Source organism: Pavona decussata, unplaced genomic scaffold, assembly GCF_977016875.1.
Source record: "Pavona decussata unplaced genomic scaffold, jaPavDecu1.1 SCAFFOLD_77, whole genome shotgun sequence".
In the NCBI taxonomy this organism is placed as follows: domain Eukaryota; kingdom Metazoa; phylum Cnidaria; class Anthozoa; order Scleractinia; family Agariciidae; genus Pavona; species Pavona decussata.
In genome coordinates this window covers 274,613-291,662 of record NW_028145495.1, presented here as the reverse complement: position 1 = coordinate 291,662, position 17,050 = coordinate 274,613, and the positions used below count along the sequence as shown (strand labels likewise).

General features: G+C 38.6%; 1 protein-coding gene and 1 pseudogene across 2 annotated transcripts; both read left to right on the top strand.

Moving 5' to 3' along the window:
* Nucleotides 1–8,317: 8,317 nt before the first annotated feature.
* Nucleotides 8,318–13,057, top strand: LOC146476378 (hsp70/Hsp90 co-chaperone CNS1 homolog). The gene is made up of 6 exons (XM_085114591.1): nucleotides 8,318–8,428; nucleotides 9,299–9,460; nucleotides 9,568–9,645; nucleotides 10,744–10,811; nucleotides 11,273–11,387; nucleotides 12,916–13,057. The coding sequence occupies exons 1-5, from the start codon at nucleotides 8,338–8,340 to the stop codon at nucleotides 11,309–11,311; spliced, it is 438 nt and encodes a 145-aa protein (XP_084970717.1). The 5' UTR covers nucleotides 8,318–8,337; the 3' UTR covers nucleotides 11,312–11,387; nucleotides 12,916–13,057.
* On the top strand, nucleotides 11,413–17,002 carry LOC146476377 (tetratricopeptide repeat protein 28-like; annotated as a pseudogene). Its single transcript, XR_014865625.1, has 2 exons — nucleotides 11,413–15,691; nucleotides 16,277–17,002. The product of XR_014865625.1 is annotated as a tetratricopeptide repeat protein 28-like (transcript).
* Nucleotides 17,003–17,050: the final 48 nt, after the last annotated feature.

The following is a 17,050-nucleotide window of genomic DNA, read 5'->3' as shown; positions in this document are numbered from 1 at the left end:
GCCGGGCTTGTTCGGTAAATGTTACGCTCGATTGACCGCGTCACTACTTTTCATCTCGGTAACCGGGATGAAATTTCCCATATGAAGGGACTGCAAAATTCATCCCACTTACCGAGCCATCCCGGTAACCGGGATCATATGAAGAGGCCCTTAGTTTGTGAATCCTGACTTAAACATGATCACTTAACAGTTCAACAAAGCTGCTAGAATTCTCAAATTGCATGCCGCTTTTATGCTAAGAATTCTAGCAGCTTTGTTGAACTGTTAAGTGGTCATGTTTAATTCTGTAGTGTATGTTAACTGCTTAGTGGATCTTAGTGAACCCGTGAAAATCTACCTACGCGTTAGCCGTAATAAGCAAATGAACCACAAGATGAGAAGAAAAAACATTTTACCTCGGCGGGAACCGAGCCCACGACCGCCGGATTTGATCGTTCGTTGCTCAACCGACTGAGTTTCGAGGCCAAACGGGAGGAAGTCGTGGGTGTAATTGCGGCAGATGTAAATGTGCGTTACTTTCGTACCTTTGTATACTTTTGTCGTGTTAAATTTGCTGGAGTTAAAACGCCTTTTAAAAAAAGAAAGTATTTTCCCGCAAAACAACACAAACGAAGTTAGAATTAGCAAGCAAAGAACGAGCAGAGGCGATTCCCTGAGCAACGTGTTAAAAAAAATAAAAAAATGCCTAAGTTACGCAGAAACTCGGGTTGCTGACCAATGGAATGTCCCAGAACTTTTAGGTGATGGCCTGCCACCATGTGCGAGTGTTTACAAATTGATGCTTCCCTCTGCTTAGTTCTAAACCAATTTATTTTATAGGATTCTTTGCATGAATAGCCAAAGATAAAGCACGCAGGGTCCGTTACAAAAATGATCGAACCCGTGAAACGCCGAAGGCTGGCTCCACACAAGACTTGTGCTTACTGAGGCTGGGATCTTACAGCAGTCCCCAGCAATGTACACGATTGTTGTTAATCAGGTATAAAGAGGGAAACACTTGTTTCGTATAAAAATAAAAATAAAAAAGTAGCAAATGAAACGGCTGTCCATGGCTGCCACTGCAAGCATTTCGTGGCTCTGCACAGACGAGAATGTTCAGGTCAAAGAAAGAGCATGATTTTTGTAGCTCTTTGCATTTGCTGAACATAATTATATGTTTTAATTATAATCAACGATTGGTTGTGCCTGTATATAGGGAAAATAACACCAGACAAGAATGCTTACAAAGATAATCGTTCACGTAAGGCCACGAGATTGCCAAGATTTTTACAGTCTGTCAGCAAACTTAAGTTTGCCATGTGAAACCACGTAACGATTGTTTTGTTAGGACGGGCGATTAAGGTATAAAAATGGCCAATTTAGAAAACCGAGCTTTTCGATCATTTGCCATCGTCATGTACGCAGCACTCAGAGTCAGAAGTAAGGTGTGGGAGTGAATGTGGAGCCCCAAAGCAATTGCAATTTGGTGCATACTGACAAACTGGAATCGGTCGAAACCATCCAGAAATGTGCGTCATGGATGCCTTCTCTCTCCTTAACTGTTTGTCGTTTCAGCAGAATTGTCAAATTAAATATAACAAAATAAAATATTGAAGGAATTAAACAGTTTATGGGTGAAATTAAACTGAGCCAATTTGCAGATGATACAAATCTATTCTGAACATAAGAAAATCGATAGCGATCTGGCTGCCAAGTTGAAAAATAATTAGCACAACTCTTTAGAATTAAATCCTTAATACAGCTAATTTATCAGAAGTTAGTTCTTAATGTTGCTTAGGAAATTGCACCTGTCGTGAAAACGAAGCTTTAACGTCTAATGGAAAAACAAGAGAGGAAAATCAAAAGAGCAGCGTCATATCAAGACTAGCAGAATGTTGGGATTTGTATAGTAGATATTGCAATCCTTTTCAAGGCTCTAAGACTAACTTGGATTTCAAGACTCTGGGATATTATCCATCACAGGTAGGGGTTTTAAATGTTTTTTAAGGAACCCTTAGTATTAGTTATTGAAGCTTGTGTTTTATCCCTGCAAGTCAGTTTTTTAACTGCAATGGTGATTAATAAACAAGGTTTCTGTCGGGTATCTTTTCCTTCACTGAAGTCACATGATTGTAATGAAAAGATTAACTAAATCTGGATTAAACTCTGTTCTCTCCTAGAAGGGATATTTTTGTCCTATTGTCCTACTATTGTTCTTATTGTGTTCAACAAAAACGGCCCAATCAGAATCCATTATCGCCGCGTATGCCACGCGGGAGGGAGCCGTTGCATCCCTACCTGTGTGACGTCATATATCCACGATCTGGGGCCAGAAAGAAAAGGCTTTCTTTCCAAATCGCGGCCACACGGGTGAATTTTAGACTCTAATATGCCGTTTTCAGAAAGACAGCAAACCTTTAGGAGGAGATAAATCGAATGAAGTACTTCTAAGAAGTACTCGACAGTTAAAACGGTGGAAATTGGAGAGTTCACGGCGAAGAAATTACGCTTTGACTGACAGATTGAATAACTCAATGCCAAGACTCTAGAGGTCATAGCTTACTGACACCATCACTGGCGCACGACGCTGTAGACTCTGTCGAACTTGTGCCTAAACGTTACAGGAAAGCCACTTTACAAGACAAATAAAGACTTGTTTGTCAATTGTTACCAAAAGGTTTCATTCAGAAAAGCTTTTTGTCCGTTTCTCTTTTGGTTTTCTTGATGAAACGACTGAAGGCACTTCATAATCTTACACTTACTGACACTGTATGACCAGAATATAAATAGCGCTGAAGACAAGATTCGTAAACGATGCTCGTACGCTTTTCGATGTTCCGCTGTTTATATTTATCAATAAAATACGGGGGAAAGGATTTGCTTCATACGGGCGCTTTAATCCTCACGTTGTCACCTTTGCTTTGGAGACAGGACCCGTTTCTAATACTATACTGATTGTTTATATTTGCATTTCCATTTATTTGTACGTTTGAAGAGGTTTTGACTGTGGATTTGCATCCCGCGTTCAGGCCTACAGGCGTTTAGTGTTTTTTATTTTTATTTTTTATTTATTTTTTTGTTTTTGTTTTTGGTAGCTTCAAATCTGCACATTAATTTATTCATTAAACTCTGCTCTCTCCTTGAAGAGATCTATTGTCCTGATTGCCTTCAACAAAAACGGCCCAATCAAAATCTGTTATCGGCGCGTAAATCACGAGGGAGGGGACCCCCTCATCCCTACCTGTGTGACGTCAAATCATCATTTTATTTATTAATCAAACCTGTATCAAATTCTGCTCTCTCTTAGAAGGGATGTTTTTGTCACTTCTGTGGCGGCCATATCGTTTACATTTTTAAGACTCAACTGTGCCGTTTTAATTTCAAAACAAAAATTAACCATTTTGAAGCGGTAAATCTAAAGAATAACTTCTAAGAAGCACTCGACAGTTAAAACGGTGGAAATTGGAGGGTTCCTGGCGATGGAATCATGCTTTGTTTGACAGCTGTAGAACCACGATGAGAGGAGAAGAGGTCATTCATAATCTAAAACACAATCCACTTCACAAAAAGATTAAAGGTTTGATTGTCAACTTTTACTAAAAGTTTTTCATTTAGGAAAGCTTTTGTCTGTTTTCTTTCTGTTTTTGGGTGAAACGAGAACAATTTGTAATATTACACTTTTATTAAGATTACATAACTAGAATAGATAACGCGAGGTCAGGCCACGTTATCGTTATGGAATTTCTGATACAACGATAAGTAGCGTAACACAAAGGAAAGAGCATAACGCTATCTTTGTGACTCAAACTATTCCATTAGCTAGGATAGTTTTATAAATCTGCGAAGCATACAATGGGAATAAATGAGACCACATTAAGCATCCAACGAAAATGCCATTGGAGGCATCTTGTTGAAACATATATTTGAACTGCGGGTAACAGATTAAATATACAAGGAAGACCCTCGAAGTTGTTACGCAATTTAAACAGCTGCGAAAAGAAAGACTGAATTATCTTCAGTAATCGTGATTTCTTATCTACCAAATAAAATGATGCGACCATTTGGTCGCGCTCACGTAGTCAGGCACACCCAACAGAAAAATTAAGGAAAATACTTTAAATGCTGTCTTCCGTGTTCCACTCGTTTTTATTCCCTTTTAAAAACATATACAGTCAACTCTCGCCTTGCAGTCACCTCGCTATTCCGTACACCCCGAAAATAAGGACAGAAGCTAAAGCCCCTTGTAAAAATAAATGACAGAAATTTGACTGCCCGGTTAAATCATAAAGGGGCGAGTGTTACCAAGACAACGAATGCTTGTGTTGCAGTTCCTGAATCCAACGGCAAGTTCAGTAGGGCTATTCTCAAAGAAACAGGAATTGAAGCTGTTACCAGCTTAAACTCGGGCTATATTTGAGCGCGTGGTGCGTAAGCCTGCGATCTTTTAGCAGTGATAACCTTCAGCATCGCTATGAACTCCCCCAAATCGATAGATACAGAGATATAGTGAGGCAATAAGTAACCGCCAGATAGAATTGCATTATTTGCAGTACGAATGAAATACAGGAGAAAACGACAATTGTTAAGTAGAATACCCTGTGCTTCATACCGGGATGCTTTAATTCCCGAGCTTTAATCCTTACGTTTTCACCTTTGAATTGGAGACAGAAACCATTTGTACATTGATTATGTTTCAATACGAGCCGTGAGTCAGGAAAATATCTCTGACCCGGGCCATGATGACGCTAAAAGATCGCTACTTCCGGTATCGTCGTTGTGAAGGCCACATCCAAGCGTTGTACGCTTTCTACCAAATCTTGCAGTGATCGCCGACATTGTATTAAAAGGCAAACTTCTGCGAACGTTTTCATATTTGTGTTGAATGAAAGTATAATATGGCGTTGAAGTTGACTGAATATTTGCGTTGAATGAAATTATATGGCGTTGAAGTTGAATGAATATTAGTTGTTGAATATAAATATAAATCCTTGAATGAAAATATTATGTTCCTGAAATTTGCTACAAATGGCCAACCATATTTGCCATCCTGTATGTGACACGTCATGTGGTGAACTTAACTCGGCGCCTCACGGCCCTATCCCTCGTTTTCGTCCCCTCGCCCTCTTCTTCGCGCGTCTCCGGCTAGGAGCCTGGAACAGGCTACACGGCCCAAGTAAAAAGAACGCGACCGAGAACTTAACTCGTGGCCCGAAATCTTATGCGTTTTCTCTCGGACAATCGCGACCCAAAAAAAATAATTTAATAAAAATAAAAAAGAAAGCGACCGAAAACTATCCGAAAACTTAACTCGTGCCGCCTTACGTCCTATACTTCCTGTCATATGACAATCATATTACCTGAAAACAATGGAAAATTTCATGACTCATTTCCTCGGGGAATACCCTATTGCTTTCCGAGAATCACGCAATTTTTCCAGCAAAGCGTCATCACCGAAAATGTCATAATTTTGTTGGTAAATTAATGTAGTCTTCAACGCATTTACCAGCTCTGGAGCTTTGTTTTCACAGGTCGGGGACAAAGGTAGCGGTAGCCGGCTCACCAAAGCAAGTTTTCACATCACAGTAAGGTTAGTTTGTCATTGTGTACGAGAAAATGTGCACGCTTTCCCTTGGTAATACTTCTGGTTCAAACAAGAAGGCTTGTTGAGGAAAATACTAAAAAAACAAAGCTTGTCCGCTGTGTGTAGAGTAGCAGTTAGGTTTAAGCTTCCAGCGTCAGAGACTTTAAAGTTCATAGTCGAGTTGCTTTTGCTTTTGGCATCACATACCTTACACCTTGGATGTAGTATTGTCAGCATTAATTACTTAAATTGATTTTGAAACTTGCAAATTTCTCCACTGTTATAAGCCATATTCATCAATTTGTAGTTTATTTCTTTCTTTCTGAAATTATCGAATTACAATTTGTTTTTGATTTCTTAAAATGTACAAATTAACGAACCGTATTGTGCGTGGAGTCTTGCCAAGTGCCATTGCGAAATCGTGCCCTTTGAAACATTTCAAATGAGGATGCCAGTTTTAACAATCTTTAGTGTTTTGATCGAATGGTTAGTTACTTGTTAAAAGAAGAAAAAATAAAAGTAACGTTGTTCGACGTTTCGATGTTTTGGGCATTGATAAAGTGAAAATTAGTGGAGTGGATCTAATTTATTGAAACAGTATAGTAGGAAAATGAATGACAAAGAACCGATGCGAAGTATTATCGACAGAAATTGCGTGACTGTGCGGAAAACGGATACGATTTAAACTTTACCTCACGCTATCAGAAAAGAGACATTTTTGAGCCTTTTCGATGACAAAGGAAATTTTCAATTATAACAGATATTAAAATAAAATACATTAAAACGAGCAATCACAGTTACTTGTGCCTTTAAAGTAATTTTGAATATTACAGTGTAAATTATATTAGAAGACAAACAGCAAAAGGTCAAAACCTTTCGCTGTTTGTCTTCAAGGTCTTCTAGGAATTTAAAGGAGATGAAACAAAGCCATTGTAATAGCGTTTGATCCCTAAAAGCCATTGATGGTCTTAGACGGATGAACTTTTATATAGTTGAATTCCCCCTTACAAACATCGCTTACATGTAGTTACTATTTGTATCGCATCATTTCGCCCGCTGTACTTAATTTAGCCCAGTGATAGCGATTTTCTTATTAGCACCATATCATAACATTATCCCATACCTCATAAATGCAACAAACGCCTCCTTTTGCACTGCCCAGCCGCTGCTCTGTCATAAATTCTCGCCATATATAATACGACCACTCGAATCGACTCATCAGTGAAAGATGACAAAAGCAAATCACAATGATTGCCACATATTTCTGTTTCAGGACTCGTATGATCACCTGTTATCCCTTCAGAGGAACATTAAGAAGAGGATTTTATGGAAACTTTGGTAAGCAATTTGTATTCTGGCGATATAATTCACGTCCACTAGCCTATTCTTGGAAGTCTAAAAACAGATTTTCTTAACCGGTCAAAAATAGAGGAAATAGCAGTAACCTGAGTACAAGCTCTTACTCTACACGCAGTTTCTGGTGAAAATTGTTTAAAAAAAGTACGCAAGGAGTAAAACGCGAGCAAAACGCAAACCATGCACGGGCCTGCATGGAGTAGCCAGCTTAGTAGAACTCAAGGAGTGTCGGGGAAACATGTCTTTTCGTTTTCCTACAACAAACCAACAAACACCAAAATTACCACAAAACAAAATCAAATCTCACTCGCTCCCTAATCTGCAGTGTCACGCACGAGCGACTTGGCTACAATAACAAACAGATATTTACATCCCTTGACTTAAAATAAGTTATACTTTAAAATATCTTACTAAACGATGTGCCAGATTTCCCGGTGAACTTGCTGAAGAAATAGAAAATAACTTGATAGCAATACAACCTGGAACAATTAAAATTAACTATATTAAGGGTGAGAAGCTTTATCATCTTTCGATAGCCAATCGGAAGTAACTGTTCCCACGAAAAGCAAATATTGCATCACTATTCACCTCCACTTCGGTCAATTATTCACCCATCTTAAAATAAATATACAATGGCAGGGAGGAAATAAGGCCCTACCCATGATGCTTAGCGTCAAAAACGCTCGCCTCGATGATGCCACGTAGAGAAATCGTTGTGGTTCGCGCGTAAAATCACCGTCTTTCATCTGGATTTATCTTGTTCATGGAAGTCGGTTACGGTAAGTTTTCCCCTGATTTCTGTATTTTGTCATTTCCACTACTTATTGATGAGGAATTGAAGGAATAATGATTGTGTTGTATTATTTTTCTAGGGCTTTGTTTGTGGGCAGCATGCCGTGAAGACGCCATTGTTTGTCTATGATCGTTTCACAAAGGTATGCGAAAATCGTTTTCTTCAAGAATATATGGAATACATTTGCCCATTGCATTTGAAGAGTTAAATCTTTGCTTTGAGGAACACAGAACTAAAGTATTCGTATTCTAATGTACTCACGTTTTGGCCAAATTACAGAATACATGGCCACTAATTTACATGATAATAGCATCTATTGTGTTTAAAATGTGTCGTTCTATTGTGTTATGTGTCGTTCTTCCACGTTTTATTGGGGCAAATATCGACTGAAAATCCCTGAAAATATGGCGCGAATGGTTACTTTCACTATTAAATGGTGTCGCAAGGGCAAACTGCTTTCACTGCGTTATTCGCTGGACTTCGCCTTGTTGCATTATCTACATACACTGTGCACAAAAATATTTCTTAAACGGACGTTTTTGTTGACTCAGATTTTATCTTTAGCGTTCGCTGGTATAATGTGTAATTAACACAGGCATTACGCTTTAGGCCCGAACTGCCAGCATTCATGGCGCAGAGTCAAATCAAAGCTGAAAGTGGAAATGACCTTACACCAGCTGGTGAAGAGACATTGGATTTTGATGGCGACACTTTAAGAGGTGAGAAGAAAAGTTTGATTCTTTTTATTAGAATATTTCAATATACAGTTAACTCTCTCGTAAGCGATCACCCTTGGTACACGACAAAGTGGTCGCTTACGGGAAAGATCAACAAAATAAGCCTTATGCTGGACTGATAAATTAATTACCTAAAAATATTACCCTAGCAGCTAAAGTTAGGCAAATAGAAACTAATTTATTTGATTTTTGCACATCTATTCATTCTTCTGACGAAACTTTGCGTAACATTTTGGAACAGATCACTGTAACAATTCCCATTTACCTACAGATCTAATTAATGTAATCTCTGTCTGTAAACTGTCAGTTGTCCGGGGTAGCGTCATTAAAAATTGAACTTTTGTTACTTCTCAGTAATTATTTACTCAGATAATACGCGAATATGTTGGGTGGTCGCTTACCGGAAACAGAAAACAAAAGAATATGTCAAATTTCTGGCAAAAAAAGTGGTCGCGGTCCCTTAGAAATTTGAGTTGTGGTCGCTTACGAGAGAGCTCTTGAAACAGTATTTAACTGAGAAACAAAACGGTTGTTAACAAGTTGGTCGCTTACGGGAGGTGGTCGCTTACAAGAAGTGGTCGCTTTGAGAGAGTTGACTGTATAAAACCGACAAAATTCGAATATCCTTTGCTAGTGTGGCTAGACTTGTCCCCAATTCACTGCGTTCTGAAAGCACGTGCAAGAATTTATCCAACGGTCAATTTAATAAACTTTAACAATTGCACTAAGCTGCGGTGTTCGTTTCTTACACTGGAGCACTAAAAGAAACTCAAAGAAAAATATCGTTCACAACGAAACGCCGTAGCACTGCAGGCTATCTACTAATACATATTTTCAATTGCTTCATTTTAGCAATAGCAGAGGTTTACAAAAATGAGGGTAATAACAGTTACAGACAGAATGATTTCAACAACGCCATCTACTTCTACACGGAAGGAATTAAAGTAAGCTGCAAGGATGAGGAACTGAAAGCCAAACTATGCAGCAACAGGGCAAAAGCTTATTTTTGTTTGGGTGAGAAGATTTTGTTAGGTTAAATTGGTTTATTAATATATTAAAGGGTTCTTCAATCGACTCGCATCAATATGCTAGCTTTCTCCTCGTACTTTATTCATTCACAGGAAACTATACTGATTCCTTGACTGATGCAAAAGTTGCCTGTTCCTTACAGCCGTCTTATTTGAAAGCAATCTTCACAGGTACTAGTTAAATCGCTTGTCACGCGCTGGGTTCGTTTGAAAAAATATGTTTCCTAGTTCCCTAAGTAGATTAGGGAATGGTCCATCTCATTTAAAAGGCGCCATTTTAAAGCTAATACTGTTTACATGAATGTTGCACACAAATAATTTAGTGTTTTTACCTCAACTTTCACACTTTTCAATATTATGGGCCCGGTTGTTCAAAGCCCGATTAACCTAATCCCGGATTAAAGTGAACTTTGCCTCAACTTTTGTAACTAATAAATAAAGATTCTTCCAAAGAATTTTGTCTGTAAGTTGTGACTTACAACTTTTCTTTACCATTAACCCAAAATAAGTTTTTTAAAACATTTTTATTTAGCGAGATAAGAACCTCGGTAAATTTTTAATCGAGAATTAGCGTTAATCGGCCTTCTTCCAACCGGGCCATGATGAATGGGGCCATCCCCTTTTCTCCCCTATTTCCCTTCCCCGTGGGTTCAAAATTTAGGGTCGGTGGGTCAGATTAAACAATTACAGTAGAAACCCGGTAATTCGAACTCGTAAAACGGTTTCCCGTAGATTTGACCCTACTTTTCAGTCACTTTTACTCGGATAACTCGAATTCCTCGCTAACTCGCACTAAATTTTGTTTCCCTTGATCGAAATTTACCCCGATAACTCGAATTCTGGTTCTTGCAGCCCACCACTGATGTCATCCCATTACCTCCTCCTGTCATGTTATCGGTTAAAAACACTGGAATTGACACTTCTAAAGCAATTTCATTTTAATTAGTGCAACAGATCACGCATTTGACAGTCATTTCCGATCTTTTTAGTCAAACTGCATACACTGCCTGTTAAGCTGTCACATAGAACGGACAATTTTTCTCATTTATCATATTAACATATTTAGTTAGGCCCGTGAAAAGTGAGCGCGCTAGGTCGAGATGTGTGGAATGCAATTTGACACAATTCGCCATTTCAGTACTTCATGTTCCCGCTGTTACTTTGCGCGTTTACTTTTCTCATTTTGTAACTAGTTCGTGGAGGCATGATGCTGGCTGATCTAACATAAGTCAAGTAAAATGCTAAATTGATATCATTGTGTTTTATTAGGAGCAAGTGCTTGTTTTCAGCTGAATCAGTTTGAGGAAGCCATCAAGTGGTGTGATAAGGGATTAGCAGTATCCTTCATTGTACACTAACAAGTAAAAAATCTCTTCTGCGACTTTTAAATGACAGAAAAGTGACTATTGGCAAGTATGAACTTATTTAAGAATAATAGGCTGATTGTGACGTCGTTTCGGTTTGTATGTAACCAATTATCATAGGGAACGTTCTTTTGAACAGTGGCACTCCAAGAGCGATCCAAATGCTGCAACAAGGGCATTGATGTTTTGACATTTTAGAAGACACTCTTTGAGGTTAACTCTTTGCGTTGATTACGTCGCTGCGTATTGGAACATTCCTTTGAACCTTTCTTCAGGCTTTTGACTTGTGATCGACTGTGTTTCGTCGAAACATAGTCAACAACTATTTTAATCTAGCCAATCACCTCTCGTTATTGTCGGTATTCTCCGAAAGACTTTTTGGAAACCTTTATAACCTTGGTTTTACACGTATTAGAAATCTTGACTAATGTAAGATTGACGAGAACAACCAGAAATTGTTGGAATTTAAATAGCAGGTCGATGAGCGAGCAAAACAAGCTGCAAGGCACTGGGGAAGAGGCAACGAAGGATCTGTCAGAAACTCAAACAGTAAGTTTGTTAAACAACATTTTTAAATTGTTGTCAACTTAAAAGTTTTATTCAGTGTTTATTAGTTAGCAAAAAAAATTTAATTACCCATGCTTATAGAAACGTTAACATAATGGTGGTTTTGAAATGAGTGTTGCAAAACCAAAACCAACGTAACCCGGCAACGTACACTGACGAACCACAAAACACGTATACTAAACAGCACAAGGAACCAATCACAATTCAAAGCAAATGCCTGCAACCAAAAGTTGCAAGAGCAAGTCACTGTTGGTTTTGGTTTGACTTCCATTGGCTGAGAAAATGGCGCGAAGACTGTACACCAATCATAAAAGACACTATAGCAAAACTAAAGTGAAATTGCGACTTTCTTTGATTGTCTCACCGAATGAGGATTACATGAACCTCTCAGCTTCCATACAAAGAAATCCTGTCATAGTTCGTAGACTAACAAGGGCACTGAGTTCACAACAATAGACCTATTCGGCTAACCCAATGTTGTACCCAATTCAGATCCCCCAGGGTTAAGATTCTTTGTTTATTGCATTTGCATTACAATGAAGCATTCACATTTAAATATACTTAGAACAAAACATTTTATGCCCAAAGGATTTGAATTTGGTACAACATTGCGTTAGCCGAATAGGTCTGTTCTTTACAATCTATTGATAATGATCTGGGCGATATTCCAAGCTGCTGGATCTGTCGGGAGGTTATCAATGAACTGACTGAAATGCTCGCTATGTATTCAAGACATGGTAAGCGGCGTAGGTAGTGAGGTTTGAAAATTCCAAAAACATTAATCAAATTTGCTATGCAGCTGGAAGGATGATTTCAGGTGCTCCCTGCATAGCTATCATAAGAATTCCAAATTAAGCCCGATTCATTTACTTTTCTAGGCTGTACAATAATGGCTAACTGGTAAAAAAAAAAAATTCTATTTTGGATTTTTCGCTTTTCTACACTAACCGTCATTATAATGTGGGACATGAAATCTGGATCACGAGACAAAGAAAGAAGAGTACGAAGAACTAAAGAAAGAGAAAAGTACAAGAAACAAGAGAAACTAACAATATAATCACTTTAAAACGCACACTACTCCACTTGTCCTCACTTCTCTTTAAACGCATCCCTTCACTTAAAATGTAAGAGTTAAAAGCAATGTATATACGTCGTTGCTTTTCACTTTTACTACAAAACGCAATTAACCACTGTTTTTCTTGCACGGTTTGTTCATGTCTCAGACAGCAATCATGATGATGATGACGATAATGATGACAATGTTGACCAAGATGATTAGGAATTTGGTTGTCAAAGTGTTTTCGTTCCCTACAGTCGAACATCAAGTAGATTCAAACTGCATTACGTTGTGTATTATTTGACAGCCGGGGACCTCTTACAGCGGCAAGTTTAAAACAAATGATCATCAAACAACTTTTCCGATTGCCATTTATTAGACTTGTGCAAATAACAGCTTCCATGATGGGAATCAAATTCTTCTGAAAAAAAAAATTATGTTTATGTTTGACAGGAAAGAGGCACCTGTTTGGTTAAAACGAGCAGAGATGCAAACGACAGCTGTAGAGAAAAATCCATCTCTAACAATAAAAACCCCGAAAACCTCAAAGCAATTATGATACGTAATCTCAGCAACGATTATGCAAACATGGAAGATTTCGAAAAGGCCATACACTACTGTGAACTAGCACTAGAAATCGCAAGAAAAATGTTAGACGTCTCGAGTGAAGGAATTGCAAATGGTAACCTAGGTAATATTTATCACAAGCTAGGAGATTTCGAAAAAGCCATACACTACAATGAACGTTACCTAGAAATCGCAAAACAGGTGGGAGACGTCTCAAGTGAAGCAAAGATAAATGATAATCTAGGAAACCATTATAGCAGACTCGGAGATTTCGAAACAGCCATACCCTACCACGAACGAGCACTAGAAATCGCAAGAAAAGTGGGAGACGTCTCAATTGAAGGAAAAGCAAGTGGTTATCTGGGTAGCAATTATCACAACCAAGGAGATTTCGAAAAAGCCATACACTACCATAAACGAGCACAAGAAATCGCGAGAAAAGTGGGAGACGTCTCAAGTGAAGGAAACGAAAGTGGTAATCTAGGAAGCGATTATCACAGCCTAGGAGATTTCGAAAAAGCCATACCCTACCATGAACGAGCACTAGAAATAGCAAGAAAAGTGGGAGACGTTTCAAGTGAAGGACACGCAATTGGTAATCTAGGAAACGATTATCACAGCCTAGGAAATTTCGAAAAAGCAATACACTACCATGAACGAGCACTAGAAATGGCAAGAAAAGTGGGAGACGTCTCAAGGGAAGGAATCGTAATTGGTTATTTAGGAAACGATTATCACAACCTAGGAGATTTCGAAAAAGCCAAACACTACAATGAACGTCACCTAGAAATTGCAAGAAAAGTGGGAGACGTCTGAAGTGAAGGAATCGCAATTGGTAATCTAGGAAACGATTATCACAACCTAGGAGATTTCGAAAAAGCCATACACTACCATGAACGAGCGCTAGAAATCGCAAGAAAAGTGGGAGACGTCATAAGGGAAGGAAACGAAAGTGGTAATCTAGGAACCGATTATCACAGCCTAGGAGATTTCGAAAAAGCCATACACTACCATAAACGAGCGCTAGAAATCGCAAGAAAAGTGGGAGACGTCTCAAGGGAAGGAAAAGCAAATGGTAATCTAGGAGGCGATTATCACAGCCTAGGAGATTTCGAAAAAGCCATACACTACCATGAACGTCACCTAGAAATCGCAAAAAAAGTGGGAGAAAAAATTTCAATTGGCCACGGGTTTCATAACCTTGGAGTTGCCTTTGAATCAGTGGGCTTTTTATGCAAAGCTATAGATTGTCATCAACACAGCATAGCTACGTTAAATGACGTAAGGCGTCGTCTTAGAGCTAATGATGACTGGAAAGTGAGCATGCGCAATTTGTACCAATGGGCATACGCTTGTTTATGGCGTTTGTTGTTAAAGCAAGGCAAGATTATGGAGGCTCTTTTAACTGCTGAGCAGGGACGTGCACAGGCTTTGAATGATCTCATGAAGTTCAAGTATGCATCCAAACAATTCCGAGAAGAATCTACCACAGAAATACAAACTATAGCTGAGTTATGTGGTTTTCCTTCTACTACAGTTTTCTTCGCGCTTAAGCACGAAGAAGTAATTACCTGGGTCTTACAGAAAGGAAAGGATGTTCAGTTAAGAAGAAAGCAAATCCCTGAGGGTCAAGTTGATGCCGAAACTTTCCTGAACACCACAACGAAGAAAATTCGTGGTAGATCTGTTGTCGAATGTGAGGATCGTTCACTAAATATGACGAGAGACGAAAACCTTGCAGATGAGAGTCAAAATCAGCAGTCCTTCAATCTCCCGAATAGTGCTTTAAGTTTATTATATGAGACTCTCATCAGTCCAATCCAAGATTTGTTACTTGAAAGTGAAGTAATATTCGTCCCCGAGGGTCCACTGTGTTTGGCTCCTTTCTCTGCGTTCATGGACTCAGATTCAAAGTACCTCTGCGAGTCCTTCAGAGTACGCGTGATTCCATCACTGACGAGATTGAAATTGATCGCAGATTCTCCCGCTGATTACCACAGTAAGAGTGGGGTGCTTCTCATGGGTGATCCTTGGATACAAGATGTTACTTTGGAGGGAAGGAAGTTTGACCAGCTGCCATTCGCACGAGAAGAGGTACAGATGATTGGGCGAATACTTCACACCACATCTCTTATTGGAGAGCATGCGACGAAGAATGAAGTATTGAAACGACTCTCCTCGGTTGCTTTGGTGCATATTGCAGCGCATGGGCGGATGGCAACAGGAGAAATTGCTTTAGCACCAAATCCTTCACCGGTATCACGGACTCCTGTCTACAAAGATTTCGTTTTAACCATGAGAGATGTACTGAATGTTCAGATGCGAGCAAGACTGGTTGTGTTGAGTTGCTGTCATAGTGGCCGTGGGGAGATTAAGGCTGAGGGTGTGGTTGGCATCGCACGGACATTTTTGGGTGCTGGTGCTCGATCTGTTCTGGTGTCATTGTGGGCGATTGATGACGAGGCTACTATGGAGTTCATGAAAATATTCTATCAGCACTTAATGAAAGGTGAAAGTGCCAGTGCAGCTCTGAACCAAGCCATGAAATCCATGAGAGAATCTGACGAGTTTAGTGCAGTGGATTACTGGGCTCCGTTTGTACTCATTGGTGATGATGTCACCCTAGAATTAGGACGACAAGACTGAGTAGCTGAACTGAATTGTGAGTAGACTGATCAACGTTTGAAATAAGAGAATTTACTAGCTCTCTACTAAAGTTATTTGCAGATGATTTTATTTGACTTTTTGGAACCTAATACATTCCCAGTAGATGGAAAAAAGCAAAAGTTTTAAAACGTCTTTAGTGCTACAGTTTCCCTATTTACTTGGGTTTGGGGAGATCAGTAACTTTTTCTGTTACCATTAAAGACTTTTTTGCCATAGGAAAATTTTCGATTCTCCGCTGTAAAATATTTACTGGAATTAAGTAACCTTTCCGTGATTTCTTACTGGTGTGCGAAATAGTATTTCCTTCAGTTTAGCGATTTTTTACGGTTTTAAAAGCATGAGGGAGGGGATGGGCTAATGTGAAAGCGATGCAGTCTCCATCTGAAAACTGGACAGTAACACATTTAGAGATGTTCAAGATGTTCTAGGAGAAATCTAAATCATTTGTTGAATGACAAAACAAAGAGGGAAGACAAACAGATGGAAAAAAATCCTTGATTAACAACACTATTATGCATAATTATTGCAGACGTTTTTAGCTTTTAGTCAAATTTGCCTTCTTGTTGTTTTTGCTTTATAGCTGTTAAACACAGAGTGGTAATCAATATTTTGATGGATTATGAGATGGAGAATCATTATGACAGGACATGGATGGCTTAGGAACTCGTCCAAGAGACTTCAAATACTTGTTTATTTTTAGTATCGTGTGATTATGATTGTTTTGAAGTCATTATCAAAGGAGTTAAATTTACCCTACACTGTTCATTACAAATGTTTTAGATAAGGATTGGTCTCTTTAAACAATTTTGAAATATTTACACTACAAAAATGTCTTAACACTTTTAGGTCGAGAAACGTTTGTACTAAACGGCAATATATTACATTGATTTATAGTTGCCTAGTCCAGGACTTGCCAAAATCCACACTTGGTTGGAGAAAACATTGCTAGTTTTTGAATGTTGTTCATTTTTTTCTACTTGGCTGCTTACATAGAACTATAGTAGACCCGTCATAGTAGATCTGTAGAACAAAATAATTTTTTGTATAAAAATGCAAGAAAATAGGTTTCAGGAATCAAAAGAGACGCGACTTCTCTTCATCAAAGATGTGATTCCGTCATAAATTATGCCATATGCCCAGAAGTTAATAGTAACGAGCTGTTAATTTTTCCCTTGATTTACAAGTGGTTAATATTTGATCATCGAACATATCTATTACATAAATGATAACTACTAGAAAGGAGAGAAAACGAAGGCAAGGAAATTAAACCGCAAAGAATTCAAGAATAAATGATTAAATGTTAGAATGAATGTTTTTTGATGTATTTAAAATATAAAAGGGGTTGGTTTGAAGA

Coding starts and splice junctions, on each gene's coding strand:
- LOC146476378 (XM_085114591.1), top strand. CDS start 8,338: ATGGCGCAGAGTCAAATCAAAGCTGAAAGTGGAAATGACCTTACACCA. Junction 9,461..9,567: donor AAAAGCTTATTTTTGTTTGG/GTGAGAAGATTT, acceptor ATTCATTCACAG/GAAACTATACTGATTCCTTG. Junction 9,646..10,743: donor TTTGAAAGCAATCTTCACAG/GTACTAGTTAAA, acceptor GTGTTTTATTAG/GAGCAAGTGCTTGTTTTCAG.